This window comes from Micromesistius poutassou (genome assembly GCF_964030765.1).
Source record: "Micromesistius poutassou genome assembly, chromosome: 5".
Classification (NCBI taxonomy): Eukaryota; Metazoa; Chordata; class Actinopteri; order Gadiformes; family Gadidae; genus Micromesistius; species Micromesistius poutassou.
The window spans coordinates 9,413,287-9,433,625 of NC_140275.1; the positions used below are offsets into that span (position 1 = coordinate 9,413,287).

The following is a 20,339-nucleotide window of genomic DNA, read 5'->3' on the forward strand; positions in this document are numbered from 1 at the left end:
GCCTCCCTCGCGGTACGCCGACGTTACACGCTACCGTCACGTGTCACACACACACACACACACACGCACGTGCGCGCACACACACACAGACATGCACACACACGCAGGTTACATGTCCGTTTGTGTGTCCTTCATCACCGCTCGCATACACCAAGCAGAGTCTCGTCGTCTCACCACCTCCTAATCTGAGAAGCCCTCCTTCCTCCTTCTCCTTGAGTTACCGAGTCTGCTTGTCTGCTTGTCTCGTGGAAGTAACTAAATCAATTGCGGTTTTGAGGTCTAACTTTAGACCTGTCCGGGCCAATTGTGTCTGTCTCTGTCTGTCTCTGTCTGTCTCCCACTCTCTGTCTCTCCTTCTCTCTTGTCTACAAGCTCGTGGCGTAATAACACAGTGGTGTGTTTATGAGCTGTCATGGCTGTCAAAGACTGGAACCCAGCAGCAGCAGCAGCAGCAGCACAGAGAGTCGTTAAAGTACCACACCGAGCAGAGACAGGATCTGTCTGGAGGCTTCTGGTGACGGTGTCCAACCACAGAGACAGAAAGAAAGGACACAGAAAACAGAAAAAGGTCAACCCTGGCGGTAGAAACTCTTCCTCAAACCCACGGAGCATGCAGGCTGTTCTAACCCGTAATGGGGGACTCACGCACACGGAGAGCGATTGGCTTTCACGTGATGACTAAACTCTGTTATGTGACCGCGGGACCGAGGTTGGTCCTTTCCCATGGGTGGAGTTGCATCTTTTTTTAACCATGGTGTATTCCCATCCCCCCCCCCCCCCGCCCCCCGCCATGCCAAACACAACCCCCCCCGCCTCCCAGATGTCCTGGCACAGGCAGGCGGTGACCCCCAGTGAGTGATGCCCGCGGGCCGTCCCGTCGTTCAGAGGGTACCGAGGCCTGGGAATGTCCAGCGGTCTCGGTAGCCTGGGAACCAACCAGGGACCGTGACGCGTGGTCTCACGAATACAAAAACAACAACAACTCTCATTCCTTCTTCCTGGGCGAGAGATGACGAGGTTTCTTATAACAGACAATCAATAATCAATGAATGAGATCTTCCGCCAGAGAGGAAGATAGCGAGAAATAAATACAGTGGGGAGGGAGGAGATGGGGGGGAGGGAGAAGGAGGAGGGCGGGGGGGGTTGGAGTGGAAAGCTACCGGGCGACAGGAAGTGAGTGAGGCTCTCAACGTTTGGTGAGCGTTTAACCATGACCTTCAAAGGACACTGTGGAGTGAAGTCCACTCCACAGAGAGGGAGGAGTGGGAGGGGGGGGGGGGGCGAGCAGTGGGAGTTAATGAACACGAGTGGGGGGGGGGGGGGGGGGCCTTCGAGGGCCGCCTTACCCGGCAATCCCTCTGGAGGGTCTTCATGAGGTTGTTGTAGGTCTCCGTGTCGAAGTACAGGCCGTCCAGCATGTCCTGGAAGTCCAGGTCCTTGAAGGTGGGGTTGGCCTTCTCCCGCTCCTTCCTGGAGGCCCGCCTCTTGTAGGTGGAGCCCTTGAGGTCGTACATGTAGTTCATGTGCACCGAGCGTGGCAGCACGTTGTTCATCACCACCAGGCGGATGTTGATGCCGCCCGACTGGATGCAGTACAGGCCGTAGAACTTGGGCAGCAGCGTGCGCGGGTTCTGGTTCAGGTTCTGCGGGAAGGGGGGGAGGGGGAAGGGGTGGAGGAAAGTGTGGGAAAACAGGATGGACGCGATGGGAGTGGGATACCAGCCTAAGCGTCCGACCGTCATGCTCCGGGATTCAGGTCTAGAGAGTTCAACTCTGACTGACCCGGCGGGGGGGGGGGGGGGGGGGAGTTTGAGTTGACCGTCTGGATCTGCTCCTGAACTCATGAACCCTGCTGAAGTGGTGAGAGAACTACTCAATCAAAAAGTTCCTCTTGTAAAATGACTCTCTCCAGAGTGAGAGCGTCCTGTGGAGGGGAAGTCTCGGGTTTTAGTTCCAAAACTGCAACTAGGACACTTGTCACCCTGCATAAGTGTGATAAAAGCCTCGGTAAAGAAAGAAAAAAAAAAACCTGTGTTGCTTGTCAACATGCCGGCTGGCTCCTCATTCAGCCCCCGCCCCCCCCCCCCCAGACTCACCATGTAGTACCCAGGCAGCAGTCTCTGCAGGAACTTTGCCTCCTTGTGCTGGACGGTCTTGATGATGAACTCGTCGTCGCTGGTCAGGTAGAAGAGGGAGCCGCTGGCGCCCGGGTTGGACAGCTCGATCAGGGGCTCGTTCACCAGAGAGTACTGCGGAGGAGGAGGAGAGAGTCCCCGATGTGGATGAGAGGGACTGAGCCTTCGCACTCACAACACGACGCAAACTAAGGGGGGGATTTAAACCAGCTGGCCCCCAGGCACAGGCCTGCGTGAGGTTGGCAAAACAACGTGGAAGCGACTCCAAATAAACAGTATGTCCTGTGAGCCGATTAAAGTCAAATGTTTATTTACGTTTTTCTTTTCTTCGTGACTGTTGGGTGGGTTGGGTGGTCCGGTACATTTCTGTGTTTTTATCTGTGTGTGTGTGTGTGTGTGTGTGTGTGTGTCTATGTATGCCTGTGTGTGTGTGTGTGTGTGTGTGTTCTCTATTAGTATGCCTGTGTGTGTGTGTGTGTGTGTGTGTTCTCTCTATTAGTATGCCTGTGCGTGTGTGTGTGTGTGTGTTCTCTCTATTAGTAATTAGTATGCATATGCCTATTAGTATGTCTCCCTAAATTAATGTGTAATCATCTCAAGATCTCAAATCACACATGCACCCTCCAGGCTCATTGGTCCTCTCTGTCTCCCTGCGTGCTCCACCCTCTCTCCCCCCCCTCTGGAACCTCGTTTGTCATCCCAGCCCGTTCTAAACATCGGCTATAGTGGGCTTTTCTGGAAGTCCTACGGAGGTGCGTGAATAAATGACACCGCTGAAACAAGAGGCTCAATATCAGCAAGTAATCATACAATCATACATACATACAGTTGCTACTGCTCAGTATATCCATATACACACACACACGCACACACACACACATGCATACAGACACACACGCGCACACAGAACACACACACACACACACACACACACACACACACACACACACACAAACACATTGCGGGAATTGCAAAATGACCTTGTGATGCAACGACATCAGCAGAATTATCATTTTGACAATGCAGAAGACAAAATCGTCTTCGCCCCACTCTCCACTATTCCTCCCGTCCTCCCGTCCTCCCGTCTACACCCTCCTAACTCTTTCTACGTCAGAGAGAACGACGCAGCAGTGCACGTAGAGACGCTTCTTACCAGGTAGTCGTCGGGCTTGATGCCAAACAGGTCCCTGAAGTAGCGGAACGCCAGCGGCGCGTAGGTTTTGAAGCGGAAGTCGGGGTAGTGGTGGGCCGGTGTGAGGTTGCTGCCCTCACTGGGGGGGGGGGGGGGGGGGGGGGACACAAGGAACACAGGGTGGAGACGTTACATGAGACACTCCCCAGTCCTAGCCCAAGGTCAAATGAAGGGCCGCGATGACATCACAGGAGCTGGCATCGACTTTTGTATTCGTGGCCGATTGAAACACAAGACGAAGGAAGCCGCCATTCTCTCTCTCAGCCAGGCCTCAAAGAGGTCCTGAGAGCTAATCGTCCGATCGTCGTCCTCTATTCACTGCCGTTGAGCGTCTCAGTGTGTGTGTGTGTGTGTGTGTGTGTGTGTGTGTGTGTGTATGAAAGCGCCTTAAGTTATCTCTATCCAGGACAGGGGGGATAAAGGGCGCCCTGCTGTTGGTGACAACCCGGGGCCCTATATACAGTGTGGCCCCTGGAGACGGCCGACCGCTCTAATTACGGCCCTCGGAACAATACCACCAGGAACACATGAGCCCCGGCGCGCTCTCGGTGGGTGGAGCGGAGCGACCAGGAACAGAAAGAAAAGGGGGGGGGGGAGAAAAGAAAAAAAAAAAGAAACAAACAAAACTCGAATGCAACAATCCGATATCCGCAGAGACCTGACATTCCCAGACAGGCCCTGCTATCCAGCACACAGCCAGCCCTGTGTTCTCTCCCCCCAGCGAGCCCGACTGACAGACTGTGTGTTCCTGCAAGGTGTGCACCGCGCTGTGGTAATTTTAGGTGGCGTGAGTCATGCTTCGAGGGCGCTGGTGATGTAACATCACATTTCAACCAAATCCTTTTTTTTTTTTTGGGGGGGGGGGGGCCCTGTGAACCTACGGGAAATGGATTAATAGAGCTTTATTTGTTTCTAGGCCACAGCGAAAGGTAGCTTACACGCTGAGGTGCGGTGGGGGTGCGGCGTTGTGTCCCGGGCTAAAGAGGTGTTGTCGGTGGTGTAGCTGGTGTTGTGTTCTGTAACGGGATACCTGCAGTGGTCTGTCTCTGATGTGTAACACTAGGCCTGTGATTACTCTACCGGAATCGGACGGTTTAGCTTGGCAGAGGACAACGTGTTTGATGATCACAGACAGACAAACATTGTTTTTCATCCGACCTGTGCAATCGTACAATTACGCGGCCACAGACAGAGAGGCATGCCGTCTGAACAAAATGTATGGGCGTGTGTTTGGTAACATAGGATTATGTATTTATACACAGCATTGATTATTTTTCATACTCTGTTAGTGACAGAAATACATTAGCCTGTCTTTTGGGTTATGGCAGGGTAACTCGCTGGAATACTTAAATCCTTCACTAAGAGGACCACATTCAAATGGGCTAGGCATGCTGATAATAATAAATGAGTATATCTCTTGGCGATAACTAGAACTACACAAAATGACACACGACGTAGTCAACATCCTGCCCCAGAACTTCTGCCGCTGTTTGCGCCCTCCCTCGTTTTCTGGATTCCTAGATCAGCTGTGCTGATTAATGATTGCGTTCACCGGTATGCTTGTGATTTCCATCCCCCAGTTTCAGCTTTTGGTTTCAGTATTATCTACTCTTAAGTAATGTGTTGTTACCCATTTTGAGGCTTACTTGCTTCACCCTGACACTCTAGATGTATAGACCTGTGAGAAAAGTCTAGGGGTGACAAATTCAAAAGTGGAGGAGTGTGGAGGCCTTTAAAGTGGCACGAGAGGACTTCAATCAGAGCACATCCAACTGCTATGCACTCAATGTATTCTTTATTAGTGAAACAAGGTGACTACTGTGGAACAAACACTTAAAGGGGTGTAATTACATCAGCCCGGCTGTGAGTGGATTCAGCCCAGTTACTGAAACACCAGGTCGCTGCAGACCTCATGACGGAGAGGGAAGACACATGATTGGTTAAACGGCAAGCCTCCTCACAGCCTCACAGCCACCAGTGCGTCACGACCAAAATAAAACACGTTATGAGGTGGGGAATAGTACGACAGCACAGGCTAAGCTTTGCCCCTTTTGTACGTATTTCTACTGCAGACTGTGAACTCTGGCAGCTTAAAGACAGCTCGCTGCCTCCTACACCTACTCCGTCTCTGAAAGGCGGCTCTGTGATTCACTGCCTCTGGACGTCCAACGTCCTTGAGCTTATGTAACGCTTTCTTTTTTACTATGCCTCTCATCGTAAAAAAAAATGCACAAAACCGAAGCGAATGGGTTCACGATCGGATGTAATAAAGAGATACACATATGCACGCAACATATCTAAAACATCAGTCAAAGCAAGAACAATGTCTGTGCACATTCGATGCATATTCCGGAAAGGAAAGGAGCGCGCGGGGGGCCTTCTTTATAAAAGTGCCGACCTTGGAAGAAAGACGCTCTCCACCACATAGAAGTCCTGCATGAGGACATCTCTGTCGGGCTTGGAGGTCAGGTTGCCCACGGTGTAGCCAATGCCCAGCTGAATGGCCCCTTTCAGCGCTGACGACGTGGTCTGGAGGAGAGAGAGGACACGAGCAGAAAGGAACACACTATTCACACCGTGTTTATGGACTACTTATCCACCCCCAGCGCTACGTAGCGTTACATAAATAGAGCTAAGCTAAGTGTGTGAACAGAGTGAACTCTCTAATCTTAAGGTTGTTGTTTTTTTTTGGTGGATCCAGCATTAGATGCTGTTTCTTACAATTGGGAAATGATGCAGTTTCTTGGAAATGCTGCTTTAAGTTAAATGAAAACAGGATTTTGGCAGAAAACACACATCTGGCCGACTGGTTTCTGCGCAGCCCTGGAACTGACACGAACAAAGCAATCTCAAGGCATTTCCTCGAGGCCTCGCGTGACGCATGAGTCACAATCTTTAAGTCAACATTTGGGGACAACATTTTTCTCAGGTTACATTCCGAAGCAAATGTCATGCTAGTTTTGGGCGTCTTAACAAGAGACAAATAAAATCATGCTACGAACAGTGAGACGCTTGTTTGATTTTTTTTTTGTTCCTGTTTTTTCCACACACACACACACACCTTCTTGTAGGTTTTCTCTCTGCTGGTGTTGGAAAACCCTCCCATCCCATTTTCCAGGGTGGTCGACATCTGGCGGTGCAAAGAGGTGACGAGGCGAGATCCAAGCCGACCGACGACAAGGCGAAGAGGGAGGGATGAAAAGTGTCAGTGAGCCAGTGTTTTCACAACAGTGACCCGACACTTTCTGTTGGCCTTCCAGCCTCATCAACACCACCGCACAAATATGCTAACCTCATAACTGCATTGTGAGAACGTTCTAGAAAGACTTTGGTCTCATGGTCTATCATTAACTTAGCTTTTGTAATGATCAACACAATACTCACGACAAACAAAACAGGGAAAAGTTACCAAACACATTCCTTAAACCAAAGCATTGAGTGTTTTGTTAAGTAGTAACAGTGGTGGCATATACTCATGAAGAGGAGTGGGCGGTTCAAACCATTGGTCAACCCGGTGGGTAAACTTGCCGTGCTTAATGGCAAGCTTGGTGGGAGGAACCGAGATCAAGGCCACATAGTCTGTTCATCTGTCTGAGAGAACGGATCTGCAGGTGAGAAAAGACAAAAAACAAACAATCCAGAGTCACTTAACATCCAGTCTGTTGCGTTGAATAACGAGTCGGGAGGCTCTCTCTGACGAGGAGTCATATTCTGTCGTGTTTATTGAAGCCAACTTGGCGGCAGCAGCCCCCACAGGACCACTCCTTTCAAGTTTCTACCGTTCGTTTCGGTCTGACAGCAAAAGGCAATTTAGTCTGCTGGAAACTCCAAGATAATAATTAGGCCTGTGGTGGAAGCCTTTCAAAACAATATAATGGGATGTGCAGCAAACCCAGAGAGAGAGACAGAGAGAGAGAGAGAGAGAGAGAGAGAGAGAGAGAGAGAGAGAGAGAGAGAGAGCAATGCATTGAGTGCATATGGTATTTGTGCGTATGTGTCCCATGACCTCACCTATTATAACAGTGTGTGTGTGTGTGTGTGTGTGTGTGTGTGTGTGTGAGTATGAGCATGCATGCTAGTATACTGTGTATGTGTGTGTGTGTGTGTGTGTGTGTGTGCGTGTGTGTGTGCGATAACTGCGGTGTCACAGTCCTCTCTCAGCCTTCAGGCCAAAAGAAAACGGCGGATTCCGAGCTGGCAAACACACAAACCAGGTCTTTGTTAAGCCCCCGAAATACATCAGCGGGTTACACCTCACCTCCACCTGGGGCGACCGGCGCTCTACACCCGCCTCTAGATCAACCCCTTCTGTCTCTTCGCCTCTCCCTATTCTCCTCCTCCCTCTCAATCTCTCTCTGTCTGTCAAGCAGACGGGCTGTCGTATCGTGTCAAGGGCTGTATGACACAGGGGACAGACGTGTTTACGACAGGACTGTGGCACGCACGGGTATGAGTGAAGAGGGATTAGTGTTTGTGTGTATCAAAAGTGACTAGGCCCTGGGGGGGGAAACACTGAAATGAAATAAGAATGACTCACAACTGATGATGCATCACACTTTTTAAGAGAGGCAGAGTACCTGCGTCAGTTTCTTGCTAGCCTGCAGTAGCCTCACCACCTGCATATAAATGCACCTGCAAACTCCCGGATCCATGGCAACCCCCCCCCCCCACTCCCCACCCCCCCCCCCCCCACACACACACACACACACACACACACGCACACACACACACACTGCCCCCTCCCCAAACTCTCCAGCTAGCTCACACCTCCTCTAGCAGCCAATCATGAGACCTCCACGAACCCAGCACCAGCTCCATAAGCCGAGGCTAGATGATGACATGTACAGTGAAGCATCACGTTGACTTCACGGAAAAAGGTCTGTTTAGGAACTCCAGTACCTAGGCACGTCAACCTCGCAGAACTGCTTGGGGAAAAAGCAGAAGTTGGACCCTATGAACCCATAGCGTTAGGACTGGCCTCGATGCACAGCAACAGCATAACGGTGACATGTATGTATAAAACCCTGAATCAAATCCTTAATGGGCCGTGAGTACATATGTAGCCTGTGCTAAAACCACTTCAGTGAAACGTTGCAAGTAAATGCATTACTCAGTCCGATTACACATTGACACAAATATACAAGCAGACACACTCTCTCTCTCTCACTCTCTCCCTTTCCCCCTCTCTCTCTCTCTCTCTCGCTCTCTCTCTCTCTCTCTCATTTGATTAAAATATCGCCGCAGACGCAGCAGCACTCACGTACCAGACCAACCTTATCTGTGTACTCCAGTTGCTATGAACACACACCAGGCAGTACAATGGACATGTCGCTGGACGGTCATGACTAACTAAAGAGACCACTTGGACGGGGGTTACTGGGGACACGTGTACACATGTGCTACTCCCAAGAGGACCCGTTTGTTCACAGCGGCGGTGGTGACAGCGGGGTCCACCGCCTTCTCCTGCAAACGTGCAGCAGAAAGGTCCTCATTTTGCTCGCTGGGTTGGCTGTACGTCCAGCGTAGACGTGAACAACCCCCGAGAACTGTATGGTTTTTCTCACTGTGGCTTGGAGGTGTGGCGTTCCCGCTCACACTTTCACACTCACTTGCACGCGACGTGCGACGCGGTGGTTCAGTCAGTCGGCTGGCAGCGCTCTAAACAGGCGTGAACGTGTGTGTAACCATTGTGGAGCGGGGCTGTTTCAGGCCCGTCTCTCTCTCTGTGTCTCTCTCTCTGTCTCTCTGTGTCTCTCTGTGGCTCTCCCCTGACCCCGTAACCCAGCCAGCATGGGTCCCACCACTGCCCTTCCAGAAGAGTCCATGTGAGGCCCGCAGCTGTGGGCCTGTCACAAAGAGAGAGGCTGGCTGGACTGGATGGTCAGATGGTCAGAACCTTTTTTTTTTTTTTTATAATGGTGTTACTGGGAGCTCTCTGACATGACAATGTGCGTTATGTAGACAGTGATTGTACTTGCATTGTATTTGTCTGAGACAGTGGACTGGGTCCAAGTGGGTAAAATGGTAACTTATTGTTGATTAACTAATTATTAAGCCCTCGTAAAGCACTTCAAACATGAGGCCTGGGTGGTGGATATGGTGCCATCAAACTAATCTGTTGAGCATCACAATGAAAATCTAAAGTTGGCTTTTGTGTTCAGTTTGATGGTTAGTTAGGGTTAAAGTTAGGCTGGGTGGATATTAAGATAAGGAATAGGGTGCTTATGTTAAGGACATCTTGGAGGGGATAGAGAAAATAGGTACAAAGTAAACACAAAGTAAAAATATTGGGGGAAAAAAGAACATAGCTTACATGGCAATGCCAACCCAAAGCGTCAATCATTGATTTAATACATGAAAAACTGCATTGGCATTATTGATTTGGCTAATGATCGACAGCAAAGGTAGTGGACAGCACTATATACACCACTATTTCATTAATACACAGGATCAGATGTTATAATCCCTTGTGCCAAAATCCAAGGAAAACACATATTCAGAAGCCCCTGCCCAAACCAACCTTATAAGCACGCTGGCCACTAAGCTACCAACCAATGGTGAAAAACACAAGACAAATGGCCCAACTAACAGCAGTATGCGGTATGCAGCATTTCATTGGGGTTATCAAGTGGGCACCCTCTTTCACCGATGTTTCGTTAAGTTAGGCCCACGACACCACTCCTGAGGGCTTAACAATGACACCAGCGTCCTGGAGTCACCCCCCTCTAAATATATATATATATTTTTTTTTCTATTTCTATTTACTTTTCTATTTGTTATTTTATTGTATTTATTTTAAAGCACTTTGAATAACCACTGTGTATGATACTGTTGCTATACAAATAAATTTGACTTTGACTTTGACTATCAGTTGAATCTAGCAGTTACCTGCTATCGCTCTCTTTCGCTGTTTGTACAGCCGAAAAGAGAATTCCTTTAATCCCTCTGCTTGCTCTACTTGGATGCTCTACTACCAGATTTTATTTATTTCAAAGCACTTTGAATAGCCACTGTGTATGATACTGTGCTATACAAATAAATTTGACTTTGACTTTGACTTGACTATCAGTTGAATCTAGCAGTTACCTGCCATCGCTCTCTTTCGCTGTTTGTACAGCCGAAAAGAGAATTCCTGTAATGGGGGAAGATCCCTCTGCTTGCTCTACTTGGAGCTGCACAAGTGAACACACAAAACAGCCACACCACCTAATGGGGCAGTGCATGCAGAGCAGCTGTCACAAAAGCATTGGAGCCGAACAGTTGCCTTTGTGAAAACTTCCCACACTGGCGCACGCACACAACCGCTGTCAAACTTTTATTTTTTCACATGGGGGCCCACTAAATCCCCACCCCCCCCCCCCCCCCCCCCGCCGTCTCTCTGCTCTCCACCACATTATCCGTCTCCCTTCCCGTCTCGTGGGATCCCCCGCAGCCCGCAGTCGGGAAGCCCGCCGCCCTACCGGCCCCGTCCAGCAGAGACGATTAAAGTGCCGATCAAACAACCGTTCTCCCGTCCCGAGCGATGCCTCCTCCTCCGTAGCTCTGCCTATGCGTGACGCTGTTCTCATTCTGACCCTGATGGTGCTTAAATCAGCAGGCTGTGTGCGTCATTCCACATGCATGCAAAATGATATTGGGACATTACTGCAATCCACATCGACGTGAAGCACGCTCAAAATATGCTATGACAACGCCAAGGCCTTCATTTGTTTAGGAAAAATAAAGGCCTATACATATATTATATTCATTTTCTACAGATTCTATAGTGTCCAAATGCTTCTCTGTCTCTGGTGACCCGATTCTAATTCCTAATCAGAGGCCCCCGCGACCACACTGGGCCAGGCTTCTGTGGCCGCCCAGCTTTCAAACGGTGGACAGGCAGCACGTAGGCCTTCGTTCATCATGACGCCTTTGGGTCATCTTGGCACAATAAGGGCCTGCAGGTGATCTGCTGCTGCACCCAGCTCCCTCTACCGACACTGCAGAGACAATGTAGGGCTTTTCTCCGTTTGGAAAGCCTGCATTATTCACCCCAGCGCTGTAATTACAGCTATCGATTTTGCATCGGACCCGCCAATGGAACTGCCACCACCGTACCACGGATGTTAACGGGGGTTTGTACGCAGCTAAAGAGGGTCATCATCCACCACGTTGTCGGGGGCTGAATGCGTCTCTGCTGCGCGGGGAGCCGCTGTACTAAAGCGGTCGGGAGTCACAAGACGCTCGCCTGCAGTGCTGACACCTCGGTGTTTACTCATTTTACTTTGTTGCTTTCATGTCAGCGCAGCTCTTCCCTAATTGGGCCCGCTGACAGCAGGATTACATAATGAGCTCAGACCCGACTTTGGCATTTGTCATGTTCCATAATAAATCTCTGGACTTATTCCAGTCCACTGCCGCCGGCAGACGTCATTTGCGTCAAAGAGTTACTGTCAGGAAGATACTCATCATAACAATAATCTCCTAAAACAAAGGCTGTGGTTTTTGAAAGCAATAAAAAAAAAAAAACACTCCTAGCCCATACAAAATTAAATGTGTCCTACGGCCGACCGCAGAGCCCACAAACGCATATCTGCATGTGAAATACAACGTTGTTTTGAACCAAGACGCAGGTGTGTAGTTTCAGAGACCTATTGGGCAAGATTTCTGCTGCAGGTTTTTTTTTTCGTTGACTTTCTTAAAGGGGGGGCTGGACCCAGGATCTGTGGATGTAGCTAAAGGGCTTCAGACGGCACTGCGGAAGAGAGAGAGAGAGCGGGGAGAGGGTGGAGGGGCTCTAACAAACAACATGATGAACTACCAGGGCTTCTTCTTCTCCCAACACACACACACATACACACACAACCCTGAGGTGTAGTAGTAGTAGTAGCAGTAGTCAAATGTGTATGTAGGAGCTCCCGGGGGGGGAGGGGGGGGGGGGGGTGGAGGACGTGCTCGCTGCACATCCAGTGCTGCAGTGCTGTAGCCGCAGCTCTGACTGCAGTGTACACCATCGTGTGCGTATCGTATTTATGTGTGTGTGTGTGTGTGTGTGTGTGTTTGTGTGCCCAAAGATGACTGCATGTGACATTCAAAGCAGATCTGCATGAGCTAGTGTAGGCGGAGAAGGGAAATAGGCAGCTAGAGCCAAAGGCTTCGTCTTCGCTTCGGGATAGACGATAAAACGAGACAATATCTCAATGTTGGGACCGTGCCTTACGTCTCTTTGATCTTTCACACCTCAGGTCCCGCCATTGTCCACTACAGAGTGGTTGTCACAGCCTCAATACGAGTGCATTCTGCATTATGCGGCACATGCACACCCGTCACATGGACAGTATATAGTAAATATATTTGAGAATGTAGCAAATCGTTTAATTCACGCTCGCTTGAGCCGAAGCGGCGCAGATGACGGAATTTCCTTTGTTTGTTATGCAGAGAGTGTCCCTCGCCAGGCGGGTTACCGCCCGCGTCCACAGAGTAACCCGACTGAGAGAGAGAGAGAGAGAGAGAGAGAGAGAGAGAGAGAGAGAGAGAGAGAGAGAGATAGAAAGAGAGAGACAAAGACGGAGAGAGCGTCAGAGAGAGACAGAGAGACAGAGCGAGCGAGTGAGAGAGACAGAGAGAGAGAGCGAGGGGACAGAGTCAAGGGTAGCCCCCCCCCTCCCTCCCTCCCCCCCCCGACGAAAACAGATACAGCGTGAGCAGCAACAGTCCATCGAGGGAGAGAGCCGGCCTATGTGGAAGGCTCATTGTGCTCCGTCAACAATGCCTGCATGCGCAAGCAAGCTCGCCTGGGCTAGCGAGAGCACAGCGGCCCACCACCAGCAGCAGGGTCACATGACACCGAGAGAGGGAAGAAGAAAGCCCATGTGAGCACATGGAGTTCTGCTCTGCTCTGCTCTGTTCCCTCCCGGGGAGCCCAAGGTCCTCTCTCCCCTCTCATCCCTGCAGTGGGAGGCACGACAACAGGACCGGACCCCATCAATATGCATGTGACTGCAGAACGGACGCGCGGGGCGACCCAACCAACACTGTTTATTATTCTTAGAAGTGGCCAAGCATTTTGGGGCGGGGGGGGGGCGGGGGGTCAGGGACGACAGGGGTCACCTCCCACGGGCTGATTTGAATTTCAATATCGACACTGAGAGACATTGGCAGGGAAAGGGGAGGAGAGGAGAGGAGAGGGAACTGCGACGTTTCTCTCTGTCTGGTCCCTCTGCTCGTGCTGTGTTTTAGTTTGCTTTGTTGTTGCTGCGTCATCCTCCTCCAGTATTTTCCTCTTTCCCAACCCCTTCGTCCTCTCTCTCTCTCCAAGAGAGTCTTTCCCTCACTGCCGGCCTCTTAGGGTCCCCCTCCTTGGGGTTTGGGGGGGCTTCAGCAAAGTCCGGACCACTACTCACTCACTTGCAATTCTTTCTGTGAGTAAACATCTACGGACAAACCAGTCAGTCAACGTCTCAGCCAATCACGGAGCACAGCGCGACCAGGCCTTCTTCGGGGGGGGGGGGGGGGGGGGGGGTGACTTGTTTAGCACCAGCTCAACGCCAGCATTGACAACAACAACATGCTGTGGGGTGCCAGATTCCGAGGGAAACCCCCCCCCCCCCCTCCTAATGCCTTGTTTAGACCAATGTGAGAGGAATGGGTTGTTCCACTTCTAATTAGCGGAGGTTACGTAACACGAGGACACAAGAGAAACTCACAACTGTTCAAAAAAAAGGAAAAAGAGGCTAATTAATACATCGGTAGCGTTGTTGCATTAATCCAATTGGAGTGATGATCGTTTCGCTAATGAGCATGTGTTTCCCCTAACTATCTTAAAGTGACCACGGGCATTCTTGGTTTAATTCATTTTTCAGTAGTCCCATGAGCAATGAACAGCACGTGGATGGTGCTAAGTGAGGAAAATGTAGTATTTGTGAGCTTGTTCTTGTCTTGTCAAATGTAGATTAGGTCAATACGTTCAGTCAGCATTCTGTGCGTCGCCATGTCTTCATCAAAACATGTCATCTTGTAGGTATGGTCTTCAAGGGTGCAGTTTGTAGCATTTAGCGGCATTGTCGCAATTTTTTACATATTATTATTATTTTTTACACATTACGTATCCTAAAAGTACAGTGTAATATTTAAACAAGCCAGGCCTTACAGGCCTGTAGTCCACTGTAGTTCACTGTAGTCCATCCAGTTTGGATTACTAGGTAGGCTCAACAATCACATGAAACAGAAGATGGGGCCATTGATTTAATTAGCTTATACTGTTCTGACTTGGCCTTGGTTGGGATCTATAGTAAACGCTCCATGGTATTTGCTGACATGAGTGCTGTCTGTCCAATGAAAGAGCACAATGAAACAGATAACAGAGGCAGGCTAGACCTGCCTCATTTGCTGTTCTGAGCCACAGGCACAACAGAGCAGACCAGAGCTGCACATGTGCATAGTCCACTGGCGATATAGTGGCACGACCACAAAGATAGACAACTTATTTAGGCTTGCTTGATATTTGCGGATTCTGAAATGAAAAGACATGAACATAAACGATACTGCTATAATGTTCAAACTCAACCAGCTGCGAGTAGATTCGACTTTCTGTGTTTTTGTGATTGGGATCCCCAAATTCATTAGAGACAGAGACGTGAAACTAGGGTGTTAAAAAAAAAGTGGTGAGGGTTTAGTCAGTTATGGGGAAATGTTGAAAAGCAGAATGTGTTGTTATTTCTCTGAGTAATGCGGCAGGAATCACTGCCATGCCCAAAAATGTCACAAAGTGTTTACGACACGCACAAAAAGAAAATCACAACAAACATTCTTCCCCAAATGACTCTTGGAAGATGTGTCACAAATAACCAGAGAATGAAGCTTCCAAGGTGCTACAACGGTGCGACAACAGGCATTCAAACATCATCCTCATGGGAAATGATAAATTATTAACTTGAAAATAAAACTCAACAAAACAATAAACACATGAAGCATTTGCCCAAACACTTTAGAAGTGAGGATGAAGCCATAAGTCAGAGATTCGACTTGCCTTACATAACAGTCTCTTAAATGAGACTCATGTGAACGGCACACTATAGGTTTGCCCTCCCAAGCTCTGCTCTTTGACCTCACCTCTCAAGATCATGATAAATGATTTGTAAAGGCTTAGAAACACAAAGCTGTTTTAACTAACACACACTCACAACACACACACATACGCACACACACACACACAGACAATGTGTGCATCTGTGAGTGAGACTGCACAGACTTTTGTTATTGTTCTATTGCTACTCGGACGGAAGATATATCACACGGCAGAGACTCTTGCTTACTATAGCAAACCCCATATCCATATCAGAACGAGGGTGGTTCAGGTATTACCACCGAGAGAGACACACAGCGGGAGATTTGCGTACACTGCTTTCCCTTTCAAAACTACTCTGTGCTAATCCAAACAGCCCAGCCCCAAGCTGGACCCACTACACTACCTCCCATTCAAATCAGGAGGAAACATATATATTATATACAGCCTCTAATAATATGATATAAAAAACCTTCCCATGCAATTTTGTCTAATCTAGACTGTCTGTATCTATCAGTCAACCCAATATCGAGATTATGAATGGAGCTGTTTTTGTTTTCGATATTCGATATTGGGTTTTACTGAAACTTGGTTAAATGATTCGAAAGTGTCTTTTTATTCCATAAACGGCTACGATCATCTTTATAGCCATAGAAAAGATAGACCAGGGGGCGGTGTATCACTCTACGTGAAAAACTCTATTAAATACATCCTGCGACGAGATCTATCAATTGATATTGCCAATACAAATGCTCATGTTGAATCTTCATAGAGGTAGTAAATGCACCATGTTTTTCTGGCCATACTGTTATTGGCTGTGTTTACAGACAAACCAAATGGTAATGTTAACTCCTTTGTTAATAATCTGGACAAGCTTTTGAATTCCATTGAGAAAGAAAGGAAGCCATGTTTCATATTAGGGGATTTTAATATAAATTGACTTCACACCACTTCAGAAAAATTTGTGAACACATTATTTGCTAATGCTTTCCATCCCCTTACATCACAAGCCACTAGAATAACCTCATCAAGTAAATCTATAATTGACAACATCATTACCTACTATACAAATAAAAACAGATTATCTGGTATATTAGTTACTGATCAGACCATCTTCCTATTTTTTACAGCTTATCACTTCAATGAAATAGATCCAGACGTTACCAAAATGTTATTAAGGAATTTCAGGATGTCAAATATAAAAAAGTTTGAGGAGAATTGATCTGTTAATCAATGGGATTCAACTTTGTCAACTTATGATTTGATTAAAGCATATTCTAGTTTTAGCAATGAATTCTTTGGCATTTTCGATGAATCCTTTCCATTTGAAGAACAATCCATCAAACCCAAAACTCACAAATCTTGGCTGACCAAAGAGCTAAAAAAAAAGCATATCAAAAAAACACAAACTACACAAAAATTACCGGATAAATCCTTCTCCCCTAAATTTTAATATTTATTCAAAATACAGAAACAAACTCAACCATACGTTGAGAAAATCAAAGAGAAAATATTACCAACAGAAATTTTATGCATTTAAAAATGATATGAAAAAGACATGGGCCATCATTAATGAAGTAATCAACAAACCCTCATCTAAAAATAATTCTCAAAGCATATTTTATAATAATGATTCTAGCATTGAGGATCCCACTGAAATTGCAGAAGAATTCAATCATTATTTTGTCAATATTGGTCCCGCTTTGGCTGCAAAAAACCCTTAAACACCACTTTATTCTCATGGTACAGGATTTCATTCCAGTCACCCATTATTTACTTTTTCTCCAGTGAATGAAAAAGAAATATGGGATATTGTATCAAGTCTAAAGTCAACTAGTGCTGGTTTTGACGATCTCAAAATGAAATTAGTGAAGCTGTGTCTCCCCACTATTGTAAAACCACTGTCATATTTTTAACTGTTCTCTTCAAACAGGTATAGTACCAGACCAACTGAAATGGGCTAAGGTTATTCCAATATTTAAAAATGGGGGTCCATCAATATTTTCAAACTATAGACCAATTTCTTTATTAACTTGCTTCTCCAAAATACTCGAAAAATAGTTGTATATAAAAAAAATAGTCGTATATAACAGATTAATTACACATCTTAAAGACAATAACCTATTGTATGATTATCAGTATGAATTCTGTGTCAAACATTCTACCTCTATGGCCCTGGTCCAATTAGTTAACAGAATATCTACAGCTTTTGACAACAAGGAACTCACAATTGGAGTGTTCATTGATTTATCTAAGGCTTTTGACACCGTAGATCTGAATATATTATTGACTAAGCTTCAGGCTCATGGGGTTTCTGGGATTGAGCTTGATTGTTTTAAAAGTTATCTGTTCAACTGGAAACATTATGTAGTATGGAATGGCGCTAACTCAACTTACAGTCATCTACAGTGCGGAGTTCCTCAAGGTTCCATACTTGGACCTCTTTTATTCCTTATTTACATAAATGATTTGCATTTAATATCTAAAGAAGCTCTTTTTATTTTGTATGCCGATGACACAAACATTTTCATTACCAATAAACACGAACACAAGTTGATAGCTCGTATGAATAGCATACTTGATTGGTTGGATAACTGGTTCAAATTCAACAAATTATCCCTTAATGTAGAGAAGTGTGCTTACATGATATTTAAGCCTAAAAATATTATTTTATCTGATCATATCCAGCCCATTTTTATGGTGAACAATGCACTTGCAAATGTTTCCAGTATAAAGTTTTTAGTTTTTTTTTTATTGTTAATAAGCTCAGTTGGAAAAAACATATATCACAGGTGTCCAATACATTACCGAGAAACATTGGGGTTATACGACGAGTAAGACCCGTGCTGATGTTATGGATTTATATCACTGCCTTATTTATCCCTTTATATCCTATGGCAATATAGTATGTGTCGATTCAATTTTTTTATTACAGAAAAAATGTGTTAGAACTGTAACCAACTCCAGTTGGAACGCTCATAGTGCTTCACTATTTCAAAGTCTAAAGTTGTTAAGCATATACGATGTTAATACTCAGATTGGCACTTTTGTGTTCCAGTTTTTCAATAATTTACTTCCTTCTTCTTTCAATAGTTTTCTTATAACCAGGTCACAGATCCATCAGACCAGATCTGTAGATCTCCTTCACAGTCAATTTTACAGAACAAATCTTTTTCTGTTACACTCATAATATATACACTCATAACATACAACATAAGTACTTAAATTGTGCTTGTATTTTACTTTTTTTTTTTCGTTCACTTTATTTCTTTAGGCCTACCTTATTGTAATTTAATGTTAGGTGGGCATCCTTTATAAGCCCTCTGGGCGTTATTTTGTCCCACCCGTGCATTTATGTATATCTATGTGCATCTTTTTTTTGTTATTTTAATCTTGTTTATCTTGCACAAACAAATAAAATTAAACTAAACAAAGCTCAGAGAGAGATGCAAAACACGACTGTATCAACCTCTTCTTGTATGTATAAATAGTATCCAACACTAGGGAATATAGGGCAACGTAAGTGTGTTGGATGAACTGTAAAAACTTAAAGCACCCAAATCATTACTTAAGAGGTAGCATTTTGCTTTCTCTATTGAAAGTATACTATAGATAAACATGTAGGGCCTACCTTGGATTGCACTAATTTCACAGACGCGGACACGCACGCACGCACACACACACACACACACACACACACACACACACACACACACACACACACACACACACACACACACACACACACACACACACACACAAGCAATGGCATAACGTGTGTGCCATTTTAGATCTGTATTCTTGTATTCCTTATAGTCGTATGACTATGTCTGAGGGGAAAGGCAGGGCTGCTGCCAGCTGACTGCCAAGAGCAGGAATGTAGCACTTCTGAGCTAAGTACTGAGATAAGGTGATAGTCACTCGAAATCAGGCACGTAAACACTGCCTGCACGGTATCCTATTAAAGTAACCACAGCAGCTCACTTGATCTGCAGTACAGAATTATAATTGTTATAACAGGCAGCATATGTGCTATAATGACATTAGAGACCTAAGGTTTATAATTTAAGTACAGAAAACTACAGGACACATGATTCAGAAGTCCCCAGTCTCTTATCGGAATGTCATCTCTCGCTGTAAGGCGTGCCATGATAACACACATTAGTTGACAGGCGTGCCGTAATAACACGCGTCTGCTGACACAGAGGAAAACAATCAATCAATCAATCAGTCAATCAATCAATCAATCAATCACATAAACAATCAATCAGGACACACTGTTTACTTCTACTGTACGTGCCACGCACTGCTTCGTTTATAGAGGCTTATAACAGTCTTGATACATGTATTGAGTTAGAGCACTCGCCCAAAGTCTGGACTAGGGTTATCCAGTGGGCAGGCAAGTTGAAGAGAAGTTCTGCCAGGCAAAGTGCACACCTGGTCTGACTGAACTGCCTGTCATTTTAAGGCAGTTTAAATTGTAGGCTACTAACAACGGTCGTTTTCTATAAAGCAAAAACAATTAGCATGATACGGATTATCAGTCGCAACTACTCACGTGAATCGCACCAGCCACTTGGCTTCTTCTTCTGAATTATCTCGGAGCAAATATTGTTTCTCGCATCGGAGCTGGTGGTCGCTGAAGTGGGAGAAATCGTTTTTTGTTGGGGGTTTTTTTGGGGGGGGGGGTGGGGGATGGAATTTCTTCGAAAATATATCCCCTGTAGAGAGATCCGCCTATGCGTATTGACAGCCTTGGCGCCGGGCTACGCACAGTTGGTTGTACAGTAGTCCACTGAAAGTAAACGCGCTGCTCTCCAGCCCTGCCTCTTGACAGCTGCATCCTTCACTACGTCCGCAACACTAGCGAAGCCGCCCTGGACTCGTTGGCTGATTCGCGGCTCACAGGCGCCACCTACAGGCCGTGGACATTTCACATGCAGGGGTGGATGAGACGGAACCGAGTAAC

General features: G+C 46.6%; 1 protein-coding gene across 1 annotated transcript in view; it reads right to left on the bottom strand.

Annotated features, from left to right (window-relative positions):
* LOC311344022 (phosphatidylinositol 4-phosphate 5-kinase type-1 beta-like) overlaps positions 1-20,047 on the bottom strand; it is a gene marked incomplete at its 3' end in the record, with an annotated part of 22,734 nt that extends 2,687 nt beyond the window's left edge. The window contains exons 1-7 of the mRNA XM_084468960.1: positions 19,929-20,047; positions 6,856-6,932; positions 6,389-6,457; positions 5,726-5,856; positions 3,289-3,406; positions 2,097-2,249; positions 1,347-1,643 (exon numbers count right to left, since the gene is read on the bottom strand). Coding sequence (XP_084325086.1) covers positions 1,347-1,643; positions 2,097-2,249; positions 3,289-3,406; positions 5,726-5,856; positions 6,389-6,457 — 768 coding nt within the window. The 5' untranslated portion in view covers positions 6,856-6,932; positions 19,929-20,047. The remainder of the gene's footprint in view (positions 1-1,346; positions 1,644-2,096; positions 2,250-3,288; positions 3,407-5,725; positions 5,857-6,388; positions 6,458-6,855; positions 6,933-19,928) is intronic.
* Positions 20,048-20,339: the final 292 nt, after the last annotated feature.